The 19,310-nt window shown below is 45.1% G+C and overlaps 1 protein-coding gene across 2 annotated transcripts in view; it reads right to left on the reverse strand.

Moving 5' to 3' along the window:
• Positions 1-19,310, reverse strand: part of PRPF40A (pre-mRNA processing factor 40 homolog A) — a 391,586-nt gene that overhangs the window by 283,740 nt on the left and 88,536 nt on the right. For both annotated transcript variants that reach the window (XM_029605503.1, XM_029605504.1), the window contains exons 9-11: positions 18,236-18,356; positions 9,401-9,425; positions 3,633-3,953 (exon numbers count right to left, since the gene is read on the reverse strand). In XM_029605503.1, coding sequence (XP_029461363.1) covers positions 3,633-3,953; positions 9,401-9,425; positions 18,236-18,356 — 467 coding nt within the window. The remainder of the gene's footprint in view (positions 1-3,632; positions 3,954-9,400; positions 9,426-18,235; positions 18,357-19,310) is intronic.

Below are 19,310 nucleotides of genomic sequence, written 5' to 3' on the forward strand. Positions count from 1 at the left end.
GCCCTAGGCCTAAGGGCGGCCAGGACCGGGTCCCCTTTCTTGGAGCACGTTGCGACCGCCGGAGCCACAGGCGCCGGGGGGTCCGGTGGAGGATCCAGATCTAGCTCTTGAAGGGTCTGGTGGAGCAAGTCTTCTAGTTCCTCCTTATGGAAGATCCGCAAGGCTCGCGGGTCGTCGCCCTCCGTTTGCCCCTCCAATTGCGCCGGATCCGGAGGGTCCGAAGGGTCAGGGCCCAAAGGGGGAGCCGCTCCCGCCACTCGAGGCTGGGATGGGAAAGCCGAGGAGCTTGTGGCTGGCCCAGCCGAGGACAGGGGCCCGGAGGCCGGAAACGAGAGCTTGGGAACTTTGGGAGCAGGAGGCCCCGAGGGGGCTCCCCCCGGCTCTGTCAGGCCCTGCAGGTAAGCCGTGTGCATCTTTAAAATGAAGTCCGGGGAAAAAAGCGGCAGGCTGTCTGAAGTCGCAGCCGCAGGGCCCCCTTGCGGTGGTCGGGCCGGTAGAGCTTCCTCTGGGCTTCGGTGCAGGCGGGGGGCGCCCCGAACTGCGTCTGTTTCCTCCGGAGCGTGTTCTGAAGGAAAATCCCGCTCCAAAATGGCCGCCGTTTCCGCCATTGGCGAGGACGTGGCCGGCCCGCTCATCCCTGGCTGTGGTGAGGAGGGCGCTGGGCGCGAACCCGAGCCACGCGAACCACCTTCCCCTTCAGGGAGGCAGCGCGGGCAAACTCCCTCCTTTGAAAAACGAGACCCTGCCTCACCGCAGGTCTCGCAGCGGGAAAAGCGCGGCATGAAGAAGCCGCTATGAGAAATCGCCTCGGGGGGGGGGGGGGGGGGGGGGCCAAAAAGGAAGCGCCCCGCGGGGGGGGCCGAAAGGCCGACACAACCGCCTGACAGATCCGTAGGCGCCGGCGGGAAAAACCGCTAGCGGCGCGCCCAGGCCCGAGATAGCGTTCGCCGGGCCACAGGACCGTCAAGGACCGCGTGAGAGAGCGGGGTGTACCGGCAAACGCCGACAAGTGAAGAGAAAAGCTGCAAGAAAAACCACACAAAAAATAACACTTACCCCAAACGTAGGAAAGTGACACTGCAGGAGGAGGCCAAACAGAGAAGCACGCCTCCTCAAATCACTGACAGAATAAAACTTTTTTTTTTTTTTCTCAATTAACTTGATCCAAATTGTTAGCTAGCAAACAAAAGACAGGTAGAACTCAAAGAAAAGTAGAAAGAGACTCAAAAACCTGTCAGACTGGGGAAGCACTGTTTCCCCAACTCACATCTGCTGGAGTCAGAAAGATACTGAGCTCCAGCAGAGGGTGAGCTGGTATAGGAGGCGGAGCCCTCGAGCTCTGTTCTGACTCCATCTGCTGGACGGGGGACATAACCCACCGTCTGGACTGATCCTGGTACGTACAGGGAATGGCGCTTTCACATTATTTTGTGGTGGCTCAGTACCCGGCACCAGTGTCAGTGGGGAACGCCTCGGCACCTTGGGTGCAAAGGAGCACAGGACTCATGAACCCGGGCCCGCTTCGCAACTGGCTCAATGGACATTGACACCAGTGTGGAATAAGTATCCCTCGGAGCTCGGCCCGGTCATTCTCCAGCACAGAGGAACTGCCACCGATGTGCGGAACAGTGTCTGTGGCAGTAGCGATGTCTCGCTCGGTCCGGTCATTCTCCAGAACTGAGAAGATTGCGTCGGTGGCGGACGGTCACCATGCCGGTGATGATTGCCACGGTGCTCGGCCCGGTCTTTCCCCAGGGCCGAGATGGATGCCCTCGCTGTCTCGGATGGCGAGTGGTGACAGACTGTCACCATGTCTGCACTGCTCCTGGCACTGTTTAGGGCCCTAGGATTATTCGGGGCTTTGGTTAAGAACCCAAAGTATGGAGAAGTCACTTACCTGATAATTTCGTATTCCTTAGTGTAGACCAGTGGTCCCCAAACCTGTCCTGGAGGGCCACCAGCCAGTCAGGTTTTTGGGATATCCTCAATGAATATGCATGAGAGAAAATTTACATGTTATGGAGGCAGTGCATGCAAATTTTCTCTCATGCATATTGAGGATATCCCAAAAACCCGACTGGCTGGTGGCCCTCCAGGACAGGTTTGGGGACCACTGGTGTAGACAGATGTACTCAGGATCAATGGGTATTGTGCTCTCCTGATAGCAGATGGGAGACATTGAGTCAGATTTCAAAGCTGACGTCAGCCTACATATACCCGTGCAGCATGCTTAGCTCTTCAGTATTCTCCTCAAAAAGCCAGTGTGGATATATGTTGCTTGATACTTGATTACACTTGAGTATACTTGATTAGCTTTGAACGGGTTCAACTGATATTTTATATATATATATATATATATATATATATATATAAACGTTTATATATATAAACATTTTGGTACTGGAGACCACCAGTGAGCTGAAACAATAAACGCAGACACCTAGGTAACTGCGGGTGTCTTAACATAAAGCATGCTTGGTATGCTCAGTGCACTCAGTGTGCCAGTCAAAGCTTTCTAGAAACTTTGACAAAGTTTTCCGTGATAGGGCTCCGTCCAGTGACGTCACCCATATGTGAGGACTACCATCCTGCTTGTCCTGGGAAAAAACACAGATAATTATGAGAAATTATTAGAATTCAGCTTGATTTTCCAGATAGTTGTGTTTCACTTTTGAACATCGAAAATTCTACTGGATTTACACTAAAATTCTGCCAATTGGATTAAAGGTCAAATCTCTATGAGGCATTTATCCAGAAAACCTGAGTTATCCAGATAAATGTCTACTTTTGAACGTCCCTGGCACTTATCCAAATAAAATTTAAGCAAGAGGTTAAGCAAGTCATTCTGGAGGCATTCCCGGGCAAAGCAGAGTTAGTCAAATAACTTATTTGATTAAGTCAAGATGTAGCTGAGAGAAGGGTTAAAAATATCCAGGTTGTTGGTAACTTTTATTCATGCTCCAAAAAAACATTTGTGCTGCCTTTTTAGGGCCTTTAATGATACATTTTCAGTATTCCATTAAAAGTTATGGCTTAATAACTTTAATTGAAGACAAAATACAATCAAAATTGTTCTCTCAAGGGACACAAAGACAGCCATTTTCTGCACATTTCATGCAGCTAAAAAAATGTTTACATCTGGAAAAAAAGCATTCTAATTGCTCACACTCTGGTAGATGTGCATGCTGACTAAGCACCAATTTGTCTATCTGCTTAGGAAAGAACATGTACAGTTTAACTGCATATGTACTTTCAAGTTGTGGATGAAAACTGTGTTCACAGGGGTGGGATGGGAGGGGGACAGGTCAAGGGACTGAATATATGCATGCACAGTTTTTTTTGATGGGCTCTTACACTAATAATGTTTTCCACAAAATCGGTGTAAAGATGTATTTTATACGCATAGATATAATCTTAGTCTGAGTAAATCTGACTAGAATCTTTGCACAGACAAAACCGCCACCACCACCACCACCACCACTGAAAGCAAACTACTTTGGTCCTTGTGGAGCACAGACAAGAGTCCTTATTGTATATTCTGGCAGAATCTGTGCATTTCAGTATTTTAACAACATAAAAATTGTTTGGAATAAACAATCAACGATCAAGACAAATCTTCAACTTGAACTTACTCCACTGAGGCATCCTGTTTAGAAGGTTCTTCTGTAACATTATTAGTAACTTCTGCATCTATCTCTGGTACAACTGTAGGCTGCTCTTGCTCTTCACTTGTAACAGTGCTGGTACTTTCATTTTCTACAGCAGATATAGTACTATCAGCAACTGCAAGATCCGTTTCAGCAGTAACAGCAACAGCAACAGGAGCAGGTGCAGGTGCAGGTACAGGTACAGCAGCAGCAGCAGCAGCAGTAGCAGTAGGAGTAATCACAGGTGTAGGAGTCTCCAATGCAGCAGCAGGCGCAGATGGTGCTGGAGAAGAATCCTCTTGTTTACTGTCAAATATCCAACATTATATGTTATGTCATTACATAAACAGATGATCTGAACACTTAAAATTTTATTTTGTTAACCGAACACCTATAATAGTTTGCCTCAAGTTAACTAGATGGGTTCTTGAAATGATAGTCACAACATGTCTAGTGTTCAGAGATTTCATAGACTTTAAGCCAGCGTAGGTAACTCAGGTACTGGAGTGCCACATACAGATCTGGTTTTCAGGATATCTACAATATACATGTCATATTTGCATACAATGGAGGCAGTGCATGCAAATGTACCTCATATATATTAATTGTAGGTATCCTGAAAACCAGACTTGTTTGTGGCACTCCAGGACCAGAGTTGCCTATCCCTGCTTTAAGCAGAACAAACAAAAAACAAATGCAAGAAAATAAACAGATGGCTTCTTAATGGAATAAAATTCTAAAAAACTTACAACTATTTTACCTTCAGTCTTAACAGCAGTGCTACTCAAAAACATTCATATCCACACACACACTTCCTACTAGAAAATCCCAGCTGAGCTTTAAAATGTGCTTAGTTTAGACAAATATGTAAATTTAACCAACTAGATAACACAATGAGATTGTTCCTTATCTCTTGCAGGTACTAATATAGATAAGACACCAACATTTGCAGACACTTCAGACACAGCTTTAGTTTAGATTTTTTATTTTTTACCAAGTAACCTGTACAGACTGAGTTTTGCACCTCCACCATCTGCTGGAGACAGAGTAATACTGGCAGGCTGTGGGTGGCACCTTGGTATATAAGGCAGAGTCTGTCAAAACTTTCTCTGTCTCCATCTGCTGGAGGGGAGGCAAAACCCAGGAGTCTGGACTAATACGGGTATATACGGGGAAAATCATAGCTATTCCACAAAATGGGATATTGACCTGAAAACTCTTCAATACAAATGTTACTGAACTGTTGCATATCCTACTTTCTCATAAAGACAGTTCATGTTCATAACATTTACTATAATCTTGATCCTAACTAGAAAAGCATGGAAGTGAAATATGAATTAGCATAAAGTATGTTTAATATTTCATTGGATGTTTTGAATGCAACACATAAAGTAACATAGTAGTGATGGCAGAAAAGGACCAAATGGTCCATCCAGTCTGTCCAGCAAGCTTCTTATAGTAGTATCTGCCGCACCATGTTTCTCTTAAGGGTAGCAATTGTCGCTCCATGCAGTTATTCCTGAACCTTATAACGACCCATAAAAAATGAACTGCTAGCACAGACAATGCTGATGTGTTATGCTTATGGACTTGGCTTTAGAAGAAGTCCTGTGCTTCTAATGAATGAACTAAGTGCTGTTTGAAGAATTTTGTACAAATTTAAAATCAGCAGCACTGTCCTGTTTTGAGAACTTTTCTCTCTGAAAGCATCTGTAGCGTTTGTACAAGAAACATCTCCGAAAGCGTCACTAGAGATTTCTTTACTCGCCTCACTATAATCAGATATTATTGGCCGCTAGTACGCCGGCACTTAAATACACCGGAGTGGGGATTCTTATATCTAAAGATGTAATGGTGCAGACTGAATCTGTGCATAGAGATGCAGAGGGGCACTTCTTGGTTGTGTTGCTCTAAATTAACAAAGATCTGTACATTTTAATTAACGTATATAGCCCGAGTGTGCTTCAGAGAGAGCTGTTTCAGAGAACTGACAGTGTATTGCTGCAAACTAAAAGTGGAAAATTGATTATAGGGGGGGGGGGGGGAATTTTTAACTTGGTGTGTAACCCTAAAGCAGACTGTTCTAAGGTGGGGGGGGGGGGGGGGGGGGGGGGGGAGGATTATTCAAAACCTGACCGGATAGCACTTCAGAGATTCATGGTCAAATGGCACTTAGTAGACATATGGCGGGACAGACACCTTACAGGGAATGGACTACTACCTGGTGGATAAATCTCTAGGGGTTAATTCAAAGGAGGCAGGAATCAGGAATATTACGTGGACGGACCACGCGCCTATTTGGTGGGAACTACAGTGCCAATCATTAGATAGTAGGCACAGATTTTGGAAAATAAATGATTTACTGCTAAAGGAGAGAGATAAAAATCACACATTAGGATGGCTATAAAGGGATTACCTATACAATAATGATTCACCAGATATCACTCCAGTACTACTTTGGGACTGCTTAAAATCTGTAATAAAGGGGAATTTGATTGCGATGGCCTCTCATAAAAAGAAAGAGAAGATTCGTAAATATACATTATTGAAGGAGAGGTTAGAGGAGGTGGAAAAAGCACATAAAAGAAATCCCACTAGATGTCTCCTGAAGGAGCTGGGGGATGTTAGACATCAGATCTATGTGGTGGAAGCAGAAGAGATAGCACATAAGTTGGATATGGCCAAACAAACCTATTATGAACACGGTAACTGGGTCAGGAAGCTATTAGCCCATTCATTAAAAACCAGGACATATCAATCTCAAATTGCAAAAATTAAAGCTGAAGATGGGTCTATGATACTGGAAAGTGAGAAGATTAGAAATCTGTTTAATCAGTTTTTCTCTGAGTTGTACTCTCGCGAAACAGGAGCCTCAGAAAGCGACCTTGAGAACTATTTGGCTGGAATACAACTCCCCGGTCTGGATACAGAATTGGAAGAGAGGCTGGGCCAACCAATCTCTGCAGCGGAGGTTTTAGCAGCTATTGCTGAGCTCAAACCAGGGAAGGCCCCGGGGATCGATGGATACACGCCTCCATTTTATAAAAAGTTCAAAGAAGTCCTAGTGGGTCCCCTGGTAAATATGTTCAATAGTTTAAGAACTGGCGGCCACTTACTGCAATCAGCCAACGTGGCCGGAATAACAATATTGCCTAAAGCTGGGAAAGATAACACGTTGTGCAGTTCTTATCGCCCAACTTCCCTTATAAATATTGATTTGAAATTGCTCACCAAAATTTTGGCTAATAGACTGAAATTAGTAATCCCTTTGTTAATCCATGATGATCAGGCAGGGTTCATGCCGGGACGCATAGCAGGGGATAAGAAGAAAGATTGTTAATATTATTTATTATGCGAAACAGAGAGGGATACCATCGGTCCTGTTCGGGGTGGATGCTGAAAAAGCTTTCGATAGGGTTCATTGGCCCTGTTTCGAGTGATGAGAAACGTGGGATTGGGGGGAGGTTTCCTTAATTGGGTACAAGAACTATACAGAGAACCTGAGGCCTGTATAAAAGTTCATGGAGAGTATTCTTCAAATTTCCAGGTACAGAGGGGCACGAGACAAGGGTGCCCATTATCCCCACTATTATTCACACTATGTCTAGAGCCCCTAGCCGAGAAAATCAGAAAGGACAAGGACATTCAGGGCATTATGGTAGGGGATCGGTCCCATAAGATTTCATTATATGCGGATGATGTTTTGTTTACTTTAGCTGCACTAGAGCAGTCATTAAGACTCTTAGTACATGAGCTTGAAGCATTTGGGAAAGCCTCCAGTTTTAAAATTAATAAAGATAAATCTGAGTTATTACCCATCTTCCTGTCAGGGACACAGATTCAATAGCTGAAAGCCACCTTCCCTTTTCAGTAGGCAAAGAAGACCGTGAAATATTTAAGGGTTCAGGTTGGGTCTAACTATACAGGCCTGTTCTGCATAAATTATCTACCTTTATTTAAACAACTCAAGCAAGATTTGCATAAATGGGACAGGCTGATTCTTTCCTGGTTGGGTAGGATCGTTGCAATTATCATGACATTATTACCCAAGCTGAGATATTTTTTTCAGACATTGCCATGTATTGTTCCTGCCAGTTTTTTTTTTAAAGACCTACAAAAGAAAACTTTCTTTTCTTTGGAAAAGGAGACCTCCAAGAGTAGCAAGGAAGGTGTTATATCAAAGCAAAGCTGACAGGGGATTGGGAGTTCCCAATGTCACCCATTATGTTGCCTCGCAATTGAAGGTTGCTATAGAGTTAAATAATAGGGTAGAGACCAAACAGTGGGTGACCCTGGAGAATGGCCCAAAGTATGGGATTAAGGGAAATTTTCTGGTCCTCTGGGAAGATTAGGTATAACGTAGACCAACTATCCCCGTGCACTGATTGCACATTGCAAATTTGGAAACAATGGAGGAATGTTCTTTTGGGTAATAGAAGGTATACGCAACTCCATCCTGATTACGGGGTGTGAGGATTTCCTGGCTGGGAAGGATGGGAAATTAATCGTGGGTGGCTAAGGGCCTAACTATGGCGCGATCAGATGATATTGTCATTTGCTGAGTTAAAAGAACTTTTCAGTTGACTGATGCAGATCAGTATGCCTATTTGCAGTTACGACATTTCCTATTTATAAAATCTGTACTTGCTGAAGGGGAAATCATTGATGGAAGGCTAATGTGAAAAAGCACACCTCATAAAAGGAGCCATATCTAAATTTATTACTATTTTAATTGGGGCCCTACCACAAGGGATGGGCTTCATGAAAGCATGGGCATTTGGCATCTCCTGTGTCAGAGAGGGATTGGGACCTGTGCTTTCTGGCCATCGGCCGCAGCTCCATTGCATCGCAAATGGTGGAAAAAATAGTTACAAGGTCCTTTAAAGGTGGTATATAACTCCTTATAAAGTGAATAAAATGGGACACGCCACTAGCAATCTGTGCTGGAGGAATTGCGGTCAGCCAGGTGATTTTTATCATATGTGGTGGAGCTGCCCCGACATCCAGCAATTATGGGGTCAGGTGGACCGATGGATACAAGATTTGTTACAAACACCCATAACTTTGGATCCTACGGTGTTTCTCTTGAATTTCCCAATGGAAGGCAAGTCCACTAACCATAAATAATTCATTAGGGCAGTGGCACATGCTGTGCGTGGGGAAATTGTGAAACACTGGAAAGCAAGGAAGGCACCGTCCCTCGCTGCTGTGTTTCAGAAGTTGAGATGGATACAATATATGGAACAACTTACGGCGTTAAGGAGGGATACTAATCAGAAATTCCAGGGTACATGGCAAGTGTTTCAGCAATGGAAGCAGTCCAACGCAATTTAAGTATAGCATAAGGGTGGTCTAACTTGAGTGTACTTTAATTTCAACTCCATGTAACATACAATTTGTGGCAGGGTAAGGGATAGTTTGTCTTGGGCTTCTGGGAGGGGTTCAGGTATGTGTTTAGGGAGGGAAGGGGGGGGGGGGACAGGGTAACTGTAAACCTTAAGAAAAAAATTTGAACTAAAGGAGAATTGTATTGAAGCATATCAAGCACTATCAGGTGGATGTGAGTTATTATAGAGACGTTAGCTGTTGTGACTTTTCTCTGAATGTATGTATAATTAATGGAAACAAGGCTTGGATATTGTGTTTGTTAACTAATTTATTTGTGAATAAACAATTACAAAAAAAATAAAATAAAAATCTAAAATCAGCAAATCAGGTACAAATATAAAATAAACAGAAGCTTCAGAACCTACCTGCTTTCTTCAGCTTTAATAATAGCTGTAGGAAAGGGTAGGGAGGAAAGAAAATTGAAAAGGATTGTCAAAATACATTTTTCTCCTTTACAAAAAAGTGACAGATAAAGTTTCACATAGAAATAAAACTAATATACACTGGTAACTTTTTGCTGCTAAAAGAGCTGCCTGACAAAAATGTTAGATAGTAACACATTAGATGACTCAGATTAGGATCTACTACTCTGGCTATTTCTATCTGCACTGCTTTAAGAATATATCCCAGCTACTATAGGAACTTCACTAGCTGCAGTACACTGCATTTTTTCTAAATCAGTAGAATCTCTCTCAATCCAATCAGCAAGGTCTGTCGTTATCTCTCTTCAGTCCTCTATCATTATGAACAGATCAGCATACATTTGGCAGACAATCGACTCTCCTCCCACCAATGCATTTTACTTCATTTCTCAACCCTGCTGCTTCCACTGTTCTTTATATTTGTTTTTTTCTGTTTTATAATATGCATTTTTATATCGTTTGATCATCTCCATTTCAGAGAATTCTTGTTGTCCAAAGTAAAGATGGTAATAATATATTTGATCTAAGTTAATACATGCAGTTGACGGGACATGTTATATAAGAATGTTACCAAGGGCTTACTTAATTGTAAGGATTATAAGAGTTACTTATCAAAAAAATACAAGGATAGATAGATAAATAGGTGAGCAGAACACTTATGTTCTCTTGTTTTTTTGATAAGTAAATATTATTGGACAAGGGATTATCGGTATTGGTATTTTGAGGATTATAAGAGTACCAAAGTGAGGACAGGGAGCAATATGAACACAGTGATGCTCTTATACAATAATGTATCAACAACATAACTTAGGGCCTCATTTTCTAAGCATTTTCTCCACAGACACAGTAAATCAGACCCTTTGATTGAAACGATTAAAATTACCATCTTCACACTGGGAAAATAAAGGCCCTAGCTAAAACTGAGCCACACAAGATAGGAAACTTGGTTCCTACCTGCTAATTTTCACTCCTGTAATACCACAGATCAGTCCAGACAACTGGGTTTTGAATCCCTGCCAGCAGATGGAGGCAGAGAACAAAACTTTGAGGCACTGCTACATATCTGAGAGTGCCACTTGCAGTCCCTCAATACTGTCCTGTACCCAAGCTGTAGACTAGCTACCATTCCCCCTTTCAGGGAAAACAGGAAACAAAGGGTTGGATACTTCCAGAACCTTGATAAACACAATTTGAAAACAAAACAAAACAAAACAAAAAAACCATACAGATTGCAAACATTTCTGATATAAAATGTAAACCACCACCAGGAAATTCAGTCTTTTGGCAGCAAAGGGACAGGTCTCTGGACTGATCTGTGGTATTACAGGAACGAAAATTAGCAGATAAGAACCAATTTTCCTTTCTTGTTCATATCCAGATTAGTCCAGTCAACTGGGATGTACCCAAGTACCCCTACACTGGGCGGGAACCCAAAAGACCCACTCATAGAACACTTTCACCAAAAATCGCATCTTCCTGTACCCAAACATCCAATCAGTAATGCTTGATGAAAGTATGAAGCGAGGACCACACCATGGCCCTACATATCTCCTGGGGAGAAACCAGCTGATATTCCGCCCAAGAGGCTGCCTGCTCTCTTGTAGAATGCGCCCTCAGGCCTGTTGGAATTTCACGACCCTTACAAATATAAGCCGAGCAATTGGTCTCCTTCAGTCATCGAGACAGAGTAGCTTTAGAAGCTTTATCTTCTTTCTTCACCCCACCGTACAACACAAACAGGTGATCCGACCCCCGAAAACTGTAAGTAACCTTCAGATAACGCAACAAGAGTCCGACACACATCCAGAAAATGAAGATCTCTATCCTGCGGAGACTCCCTAGACCACTCCGGAAACACCAGAAGTTCTATGGGTCTGATTCACATAGAAGGAAGAAACCACCTTCGGCAAGAAAGAGTACCGTACACATCATCATATCACAAGATAAACCTGATCTGCGAACCACGGCCGACGCAGCCACTCTGACGCCACCAGCACCACCTTCCCTGGATGAGTCTCTATGCACCACAAAACTTGACCGATGATTGGCCAAGGAGGAAACACATATAGAAGAACTCCCATTAGCCACAAGCACACTAGATCATCCAGCCCTTCTGAGCCGATTTCCCTTCTACAACTGAAAACTCTTGCTGCCTTTGTGTTGGCACATGTTGCCATGAGATCTAGTTGGAGTAATACCCCCACCTGGCAGAAATTCGATCCCAGACCTCCGAGGACAACTCCCATTTCCCCGGATCTAGTTGTTGCCTGCTGAGGAAATCCGCTTGCACTGATCAAACTTTAAACCAAGCTTATGGATTCAGTGAATCGAAATATGAAGTCTGTCTACCTAGTAAGACTTGCATCTAGACTAATGAGTTAAATATTGGTTAAAAGGTTAATTGTTTAAACAAATTAAATTTAAACAGTTAGCCATATCAATGATAGCAGCTGCAAGCACAGGGAGGGGAGAAGGGGCAATTCCCAATATGTTCTCAAGCTTCCCCTAACTTCTGAGATGCCTATGTACTCTCCAGGCTGGCCAAAAGCAGCCGAACCTGCCCAGACATGGACAGTCATGCAGCATTCTGGGAAAGAGAAGCCTGGAAGTCAGCCACAGGCTGAACTGAGCCTATCCCCAGTTTCTCGCAGTAGCGTTGCCAAATATTAAATGGTTAAAAGGACTAAATAGTAAGACTTATTTGCTGTTTGAGATTTTACATCCCTAACTGTGAAATGATTCACTACTAAATTCACCAGACTGAATTCACACTTTTGTTAAGGATAGCTTGGAAAATTACAAAATGTCAACTTTTTTCTTTTGGTATTTCATTGTCTTTCAGAACCAAGCCAACTGTACAGGCTTCATACAATTCACTTCAGTTTTAACAGTAAAGCAGAGTTGTTTACTTGTAACAAGTGTTCTCCAAGGACAGCAGAATGATAGTCCTCACACATGGGGCGACATCATCAGATGGAGCCATGACATGGAAAACTTGTGTCAGTTTCTAGAACTTTGACTTGCCACAATGGGCATGCCCAGCAGGCCCTACACGGGGTCCTCTTTTCAGTCTTATAACACAGAATCATATAAAATCAAAATAGGAGAAACCCAACTCCACATGGTGGTGGGCAGGTTTCGTGAGGACCAACATCTGCTGTCCTTGGAGAACACCTGTTACAAGTAAGCAACTCTGTTTTCTCTGAGAACAAGCAGGATGTAGCCCTCACATATAGGTGAATCCCTAGCTACAGGCTGCCACCCAACATAAAAGGGAACCATGTGCCAACAGCACAACAATGGCACTGTTGGCAAAAGAAGGGGAGACAGCCTTAATCCAAACAACGGGCCCTAGGCAGAAAAAGTTGGGTTCAAACAGATTACGAAGGACAGATTGGCCAAACCTACTGCTGGGTTTGGCCTTGACACAACCCCCAAGATGCAGAACACCTGCTAACCAATTCGATACTGTCTGTTTGGCAATGGGACTGCCTAACCTATTCTTCATCAAAAGAAACAAATTTAGGAGGACTGTCTATGGGCATCTCTCCGTTCCAGATAGAAAGCTAATGCTCGCTTGCAGTCCAAACTGTGCAGGGTTCATTCGCCTTGGTGTGAATGGGGCCTGGGAAAGAATGTTGGCAGGATGATGGACTGGTTAAGGTGGAAGTCAGTCATCACCTTAGGCAAGAACTTAGGGTACATACGCAAGACCACCCTATCATGATAAAACTTAGTGGATAAGTCACTAAGGCCTGGAGCTTGCTGACCTTGCATGACCACCACCAGAAATATGACCTTCCAGGTTAGGAACTTCATGTCTCAGGTGAACAGCGGCTCAAAAGGAGCTTTCATTAGCTGAGCTAACACCAAGTTGAGGTCTCAAGACACAGTGGGAGGCTTCAAGTGAAGCAGGTCCAGTATAAAAATATAAAACTAAAGGCTGTACAGAGAGGGATGTACCATCTACACCATGGTGGTATAACTCTAACGGAGCTGGTTTTCAAGCCAGTCTCTTATAGTTGTAGAACGTAATCAAGCACTTTGTGTGTGAAGCAGAACAGATCTTGGGCCTTCTGCTCCACCACAGGGAAAGCTTCCTCCACTTCAGAGAATAGGACTTTCTAGTGGAAAGATTTTTAGAAGCCACCAGGACCTGAGACACATCCTCTGAGAGTTCAAGTGGTTGCAGGGCTAACCTCTCCACATCCAGACTGTGAGCAGATGGACAACTCCTGTAGGAGTGGAAACCAGACCTGTCTCAGCCAATAAGGGGCTATGAGGATCATAGTCCCCTGGTCATCGTGAAGCTTCAAGAGAGTCTTCGCTAAGGGAATCGGAGGATACATGTACAGAAGACACTTGCCCCAATGTCGGGCAAAGGCGTCAGAGATTGGTTTGCCGTCTGACCCGTACAGGAAGCAGAAATGAGGCACCTTTCTGTTGCAAGGGGACGCAAACAGATCCATGCCGGACTCCCCCAGAGGCAGAATATCTGATTCGCAACCTTCCCTGGTCCAGAGACTACTCATGGTGTCTGAAGGCACCACTCAGTCTTGTCTGCTACCACGCTCTCCATCCCAGCCAAGTACATGGCTCTGAGCACTAGCACTAGATCTGGACCGCTTCCTGTCATAGGAGGTATGATCCTATACCTCTTTGCATGTTGACATACCACATTGCCACCTGATTGTCGGTTTGGATTAGGACAGCTTTGTTGGACAGCCGATCTCTGAAAGCCCATAGCACATACCTGATCGCCCGAAGCTCCAGGAAGTTGATTTGACAACAGCTTTCTTGAGCAGACTACATACCCCGGGTGCTGAGCCCCCAGCTCAGGGTGGACGCATTCGTGGTTAGGACAATTTGAGTAGGATGACTTCGAAAAGAGATCCCCTGTTAAAGTTTGAAAGTGCCCACCACCAGGACAAAGAGTCCTGGAGGGGCGAAGTGACTCGGATGCAATCCTGGAGGTTCTGCATGGTCTGGTGCCACTGTGACCTAAGGGTCCATGGGGCTCTACACATGTATAATCATGCCAAGGGAGTGACATGGACATTTGCGGCCATATGGCCCAACAACCTCAACATATGCCAGGCTGATACCTGCTGGCTCTGCTGAATCTCTGCCGTGATGGTCGTCAAAGTGACTGCCTTTTGACGAGGCAGAAAGGCCTTGGCCTGAGCCGTGTCTAGCAGGGCTCCTATGAAGTCCAACTGAGGTGATGAGCGGAGATGGGACTTCAAGTAGTTGATGATGAACCCTAGTGACTCCAACACCCGGATGGTCAAGCACAAGGACTTGATGGCCCCTGCCCGAGATGTGCTCTTGACCTTCCAATCGTACAGATAAGGGAAAACATGCACTCCCAGCATGCAGAGGTGCGCCGCCACCATGGCCAGGCATTTTGTGAAGACTCATGGGGCAGATGCTAACCCGAACGGCAACAACCTATATTGAAAGTGTTGTCTTCCCACCATGAATCGGAGATACTTCCGGTGACTGGGGAAGATCTCAATGTGAGTGTATGCGTCCTTCAGATCGAGGGAGAATAGCCATACCCCTTTTTGCAAAAGGAGGATCAAGGTACCCAGGGAAACCATTTTGAACTTTTCTGTTTTGACAAATCTGTTCAAGGCCTTTAGGTCTAGGATGGGATGGAGTACTCCTGTTTTCTTTGGAATTAGAAGGTACCTGGAGTAAAATTCCTGCTCTCTTTGCCTTAGTGAAACAGGCTCGACTGCTCTGGTCGTTAAGAGGGAAGAGAGCACCGTCAGAAGTACCTCATAATGCACTACTGGCCTACAAAATGGGCTCAGAGGGCAATATGGTGGAACACCCAATAGGTTCAATCGGTACCCTTGGTGGAAGACGGTAAGAACCTACTGGTCTGAGTTTATACTAGGCCACTGGTTCGCAATCACCGCAGCCTCCTCTCAACCGGCAGATCCTTCTTCCATGTAATATGTTATATGTAACTGCCTTTTCAGCACCATTGTTATAGTTATGTTTACTATGCACCCCTGTTCTATGTGAACCAGCATGATGTGACTGCTGTCTCGAATGCCGGTATATAAAAATCTGAAATAAATAAATAAATAGATAAAAGGCAACTGGACTACGCTCCCTATGGCCCAGTCAAAACCCAGTCTCTGGAGTTGACAGAGGAGCCAGCTAGGGCTTGGGGGCCCTCTGCTGCCTGGGATAGCCATGGGAGCCCTGATGCTCTTGTTAGGAGCAAGGGGGCAGAGGATAGTACCTTCCTGTGACAAGAGACTTCCTTTACCCTGATCTTGCTGATCTCCTAGCCGAGGACGACTGTTCCAGAGTGCTGGCGGAGAGTTTTTTTGGATGTTCTCATAGTGGTCCTGGAACTGGGCCACCACATCCCACACCCTCTCTCCAGATTCTCTTCAGTACACAACACCTCAGCGAGTTGTTCCTATACCACTGGTTGGAAATCCTAGGCCCACAGCCATGCCATCCTGCGGGCACAGATTCCCGTAGCAGACACCCTCAATGCTGTCTCGAAAACATCGTAGGTCGCTCGGACCTCGTATTTCCTGCACTCCAAGCCCTTATGTACCAGCAACATGAGGGTGTCCTGCTGCTGCTGAGGCAGCTGCTCGGCCACCCCCTGCACCTGTTTCCAGATGTCTCTCGAGTACTGACTCATATAAAGTTGATAGGAAGCATTGCAGGCAATAAGCATGGCGCAATGAAACACCTTTCTCCCAAGAGCGTCCATCTCTCTGTGATCCTTCCCTGGGGGCACCGAGGAATGGGTTCAAGACTACTTGGCCCTCTTGAGAGTGGATTCGACCACCACCACAGACTGGTGGTGCAGCTATCGCTTATCGAATCTGGGAACCTTCTGGACGAGGTAGACCCCTTCATCCTTCTTGGTCACAGGAGGCTCTGTGAGGGGGTGTTCCCATATCTTCAGCAGTAACTCCTTAAGGATATTGTGTACAGAGTCTGCCACGATCTCCTTAGAAGGCTCCACGAACTAGAAGATCTCAAGCATTTTGTGCCTAGCATCCTCCTCAGTCAGTAACTGAAATGAGATGGCCTCTGCCATCACTCTCACAAAATCTGCAAAGGTTAAATCCTCAGGTGGAGACTTCCTTTGCTCTTCTGGAGGAGAAGGGTCTGAGAAGAGACCCTCAGATCTATCAGAGGACAACTCCATGGTGTCATCCTCCCAAGGTTTATAGGGACCCTCATCGAAACCGACAGGGGATGGGGCTCTAGGCATTTGGCCTTCATCAAGAGGTGCAGGTACTGGCACAGCTGGACGAGGGCCTGCAGGCCTCAGTATCTCAGCCAGCCTGAGTGGAGCTTCCTCCTCCAAGGAATCTGCACCAACCACTATGTTGGCAGAGGGAGGCTGCAGTGCCCCTACGGGAACCTACGCCGGCCTGGGAACCAAAGCCAGCTGGGTTGATAATGCACCAATGAGCGCACTGAGCTTCTTTAAACAGCGGTTCTATGATGGACGGTACCAGTACTGTCGGTGACAGGACTGATGAACCACATTGCCCGCTAGTTGGACTTGCAGCTCAAGCTCCTCCTTGAATATTGCCAATGCCAACAGCAACTGGGAGGGAGAAGGGATGGCCAGATCCTCTTCAGAACTGAGAGGAGGATTGGTGATTAGCCTCAAGACCAGTGGAGACCATCGCGGACCCCCAGCATTGATGGAGGACTGACCCTCCATGCCCCCAAAGCGAAACTGTGGCATCACAGCATGAGTTAGCACATCCCCGTGTCCAGCACCGTACATTGAGGGGGACTGATGCAAATGTTTCTTCAGCTTCCCTCGATGCTCAGCATGGTTTTTCCCTAGTGCCAAGGCCGATGACAAAAGAACCAGACGGTGGTCGATCTTGGTGCTCCTATCCACTGACTGCACTGAGTGACCTGCCAATGAGGATGGCTCGGTGTCCATCAGTGCGGCTCAGAGATCCTTCAATGCCGATGGCTCAGTCTTCTCCGACCTGAAGAGTTGTTCCATCTTATCGAGCTGAAGACTAAATTCCTTTGGGGTCATCTGTGTGAATTTGGTTCAACCCCAGATTTTATGCGATGCTCCCAGGGAGAGGAGCACATACATCATGGGGGTCCATGATGGACATGGTCCTTGGGCACCAAAGGTATCGCCAGAAAGCAGATGCAGCCATGACGGGGTGAAAAATGGGAAGGAAGATCAAAATGGATGGCAGCGGGTGTCGAAGGCCAGCGGTCTCTGAAGTACTGCCACCAGGGGTTATCAACTGCAAAAGAAAACTTACCAATAAACGACAAAAACCCTGACTAGGAATGCTATAGGAAGGACTGAGAGGGATCCGGCATCGAATGCAGGTGAAAAAAAAAAATCATTAATAAGCGAAAATTACAAAAGTTTTCCAAAAAAGGCCAAAAGAGAGCTCAACAACTGCAATGTTGCAGCTCAAATGAAAAAAAGGGGTGAAGAGGGATCCCACGTAGGCACATGCTATAGGGCATGCTGGGCACGCCCAGTGTGGCAAGTCAAAGTTCTAGAAACTATGACTGTTTTCTGTGTTGGGGCACCATCTGATGTCGTCACCCATTTGTAAGGACTACCATCCTGCTTGTCCTTGAAAAAAAAAATCTCTAAACTAAATTATATTACTATTTAAATGACTACTAAAGCAATTATCCTTCTCCCTTAGTAAATCTATATAACAGAGTTTATTAATTTTTTGGAAAGCCATGGTATGTCTCAACACAATTTTGCCCTTTTAAAACCATTACCTTCAAGGTCTTCTAATTCTTTAGGTTTTGCCCAGCGTGATTCCTTTGTCTGAGAATTGTAGTAGTAAGATTTTCCAGAGTCAGACTTGAATTCTTTCCAAGGACATTTGGATAACAATTGCTGAAGAGGAGGAAAGTAAATATTCTGTTAAAAATACAACTAGCACAAAATGTGTTTCAGAGCAAATCAGATATGTCCCTGACAAACACTGTTTACATTTTTTTCCTTATTTTTTGATCCAGTAGTGTCCTCCTGTTTCTTCATACTTCCAGTTCAATTGGAATTTGGGGTGGGATACAGCACCATGTGCCTTCATTCACAACTACCTGGGGATTTTCCTCCGTTTATATACCACCCCCCCTCCTCCCCAATGTACCTAATCTGCTCATTGCTATGATAGTCCTGGGCTAGAGACCATGAACCATGGCTCCGTCCAGAATCCTGTAATCATTTGCTCTGTATCCAGCCACTGTCACTCTTAAGCAATGGGCACAGCTCCCTCTCCCTCACAGTCTATGAACACTACCTCTGCAGCATCTCTAGCTGACTTGGGGAGCAGAAGATCTCACTTGGGGATAGAACCAGGGGACTTCTACATGGCAGTACACAGCATTGCCATTCAGCCAAAGGGCCAGCCTTATTTATTTTATTGGCCATATTATCCAGTATTCTAAGAGGATTACAATAAGACATACATAAAAACATAAAATCAGTACTTAAATGGAAGACAAACCTGTTGACAAAATGAAAAAAATCCAGCCCAGGGGGATATTGGAAGACCCTTCTATGAGGCTGAAAAGTTTAAAAAAATATAAAAATGTAACTACACAGGAATGCTGATCCCCTTCCCCCTACTAGGACGCCTCTAGAAGCAGGGTATTTTTGTTAAAATAAAGCAGCTTCCCTGTTTTTGGCATGCCATGTTATTGTATTAGCATAGGATGGGTGAGTTATGATCTGTTATGTCCTTGTTATGAGTGGTATGGGAGGAAAGGCATACAGGAGGCCTGTCGTCCACGGAATGAGGAAGGCATCTTGGGCGATCCTGAACTACTCGATAAGACCTGACTTGGT

The sequence above is a fragment of the Rhinatrema bivittatum genome, chromosome 6 (genome assembly GCF_901001135.1).
Source record: "Rhinatrema bivittatum chromosome 6, aRhiBiv1.1, whole genome shotgun sequence".
Lineage (NCBI taxonomy): Eukaryota > Metazoa > Chordata > Amphibia > Gymnophiona > Rhinatrematidae > Rhinatrema > Rhinatrema bivittatum.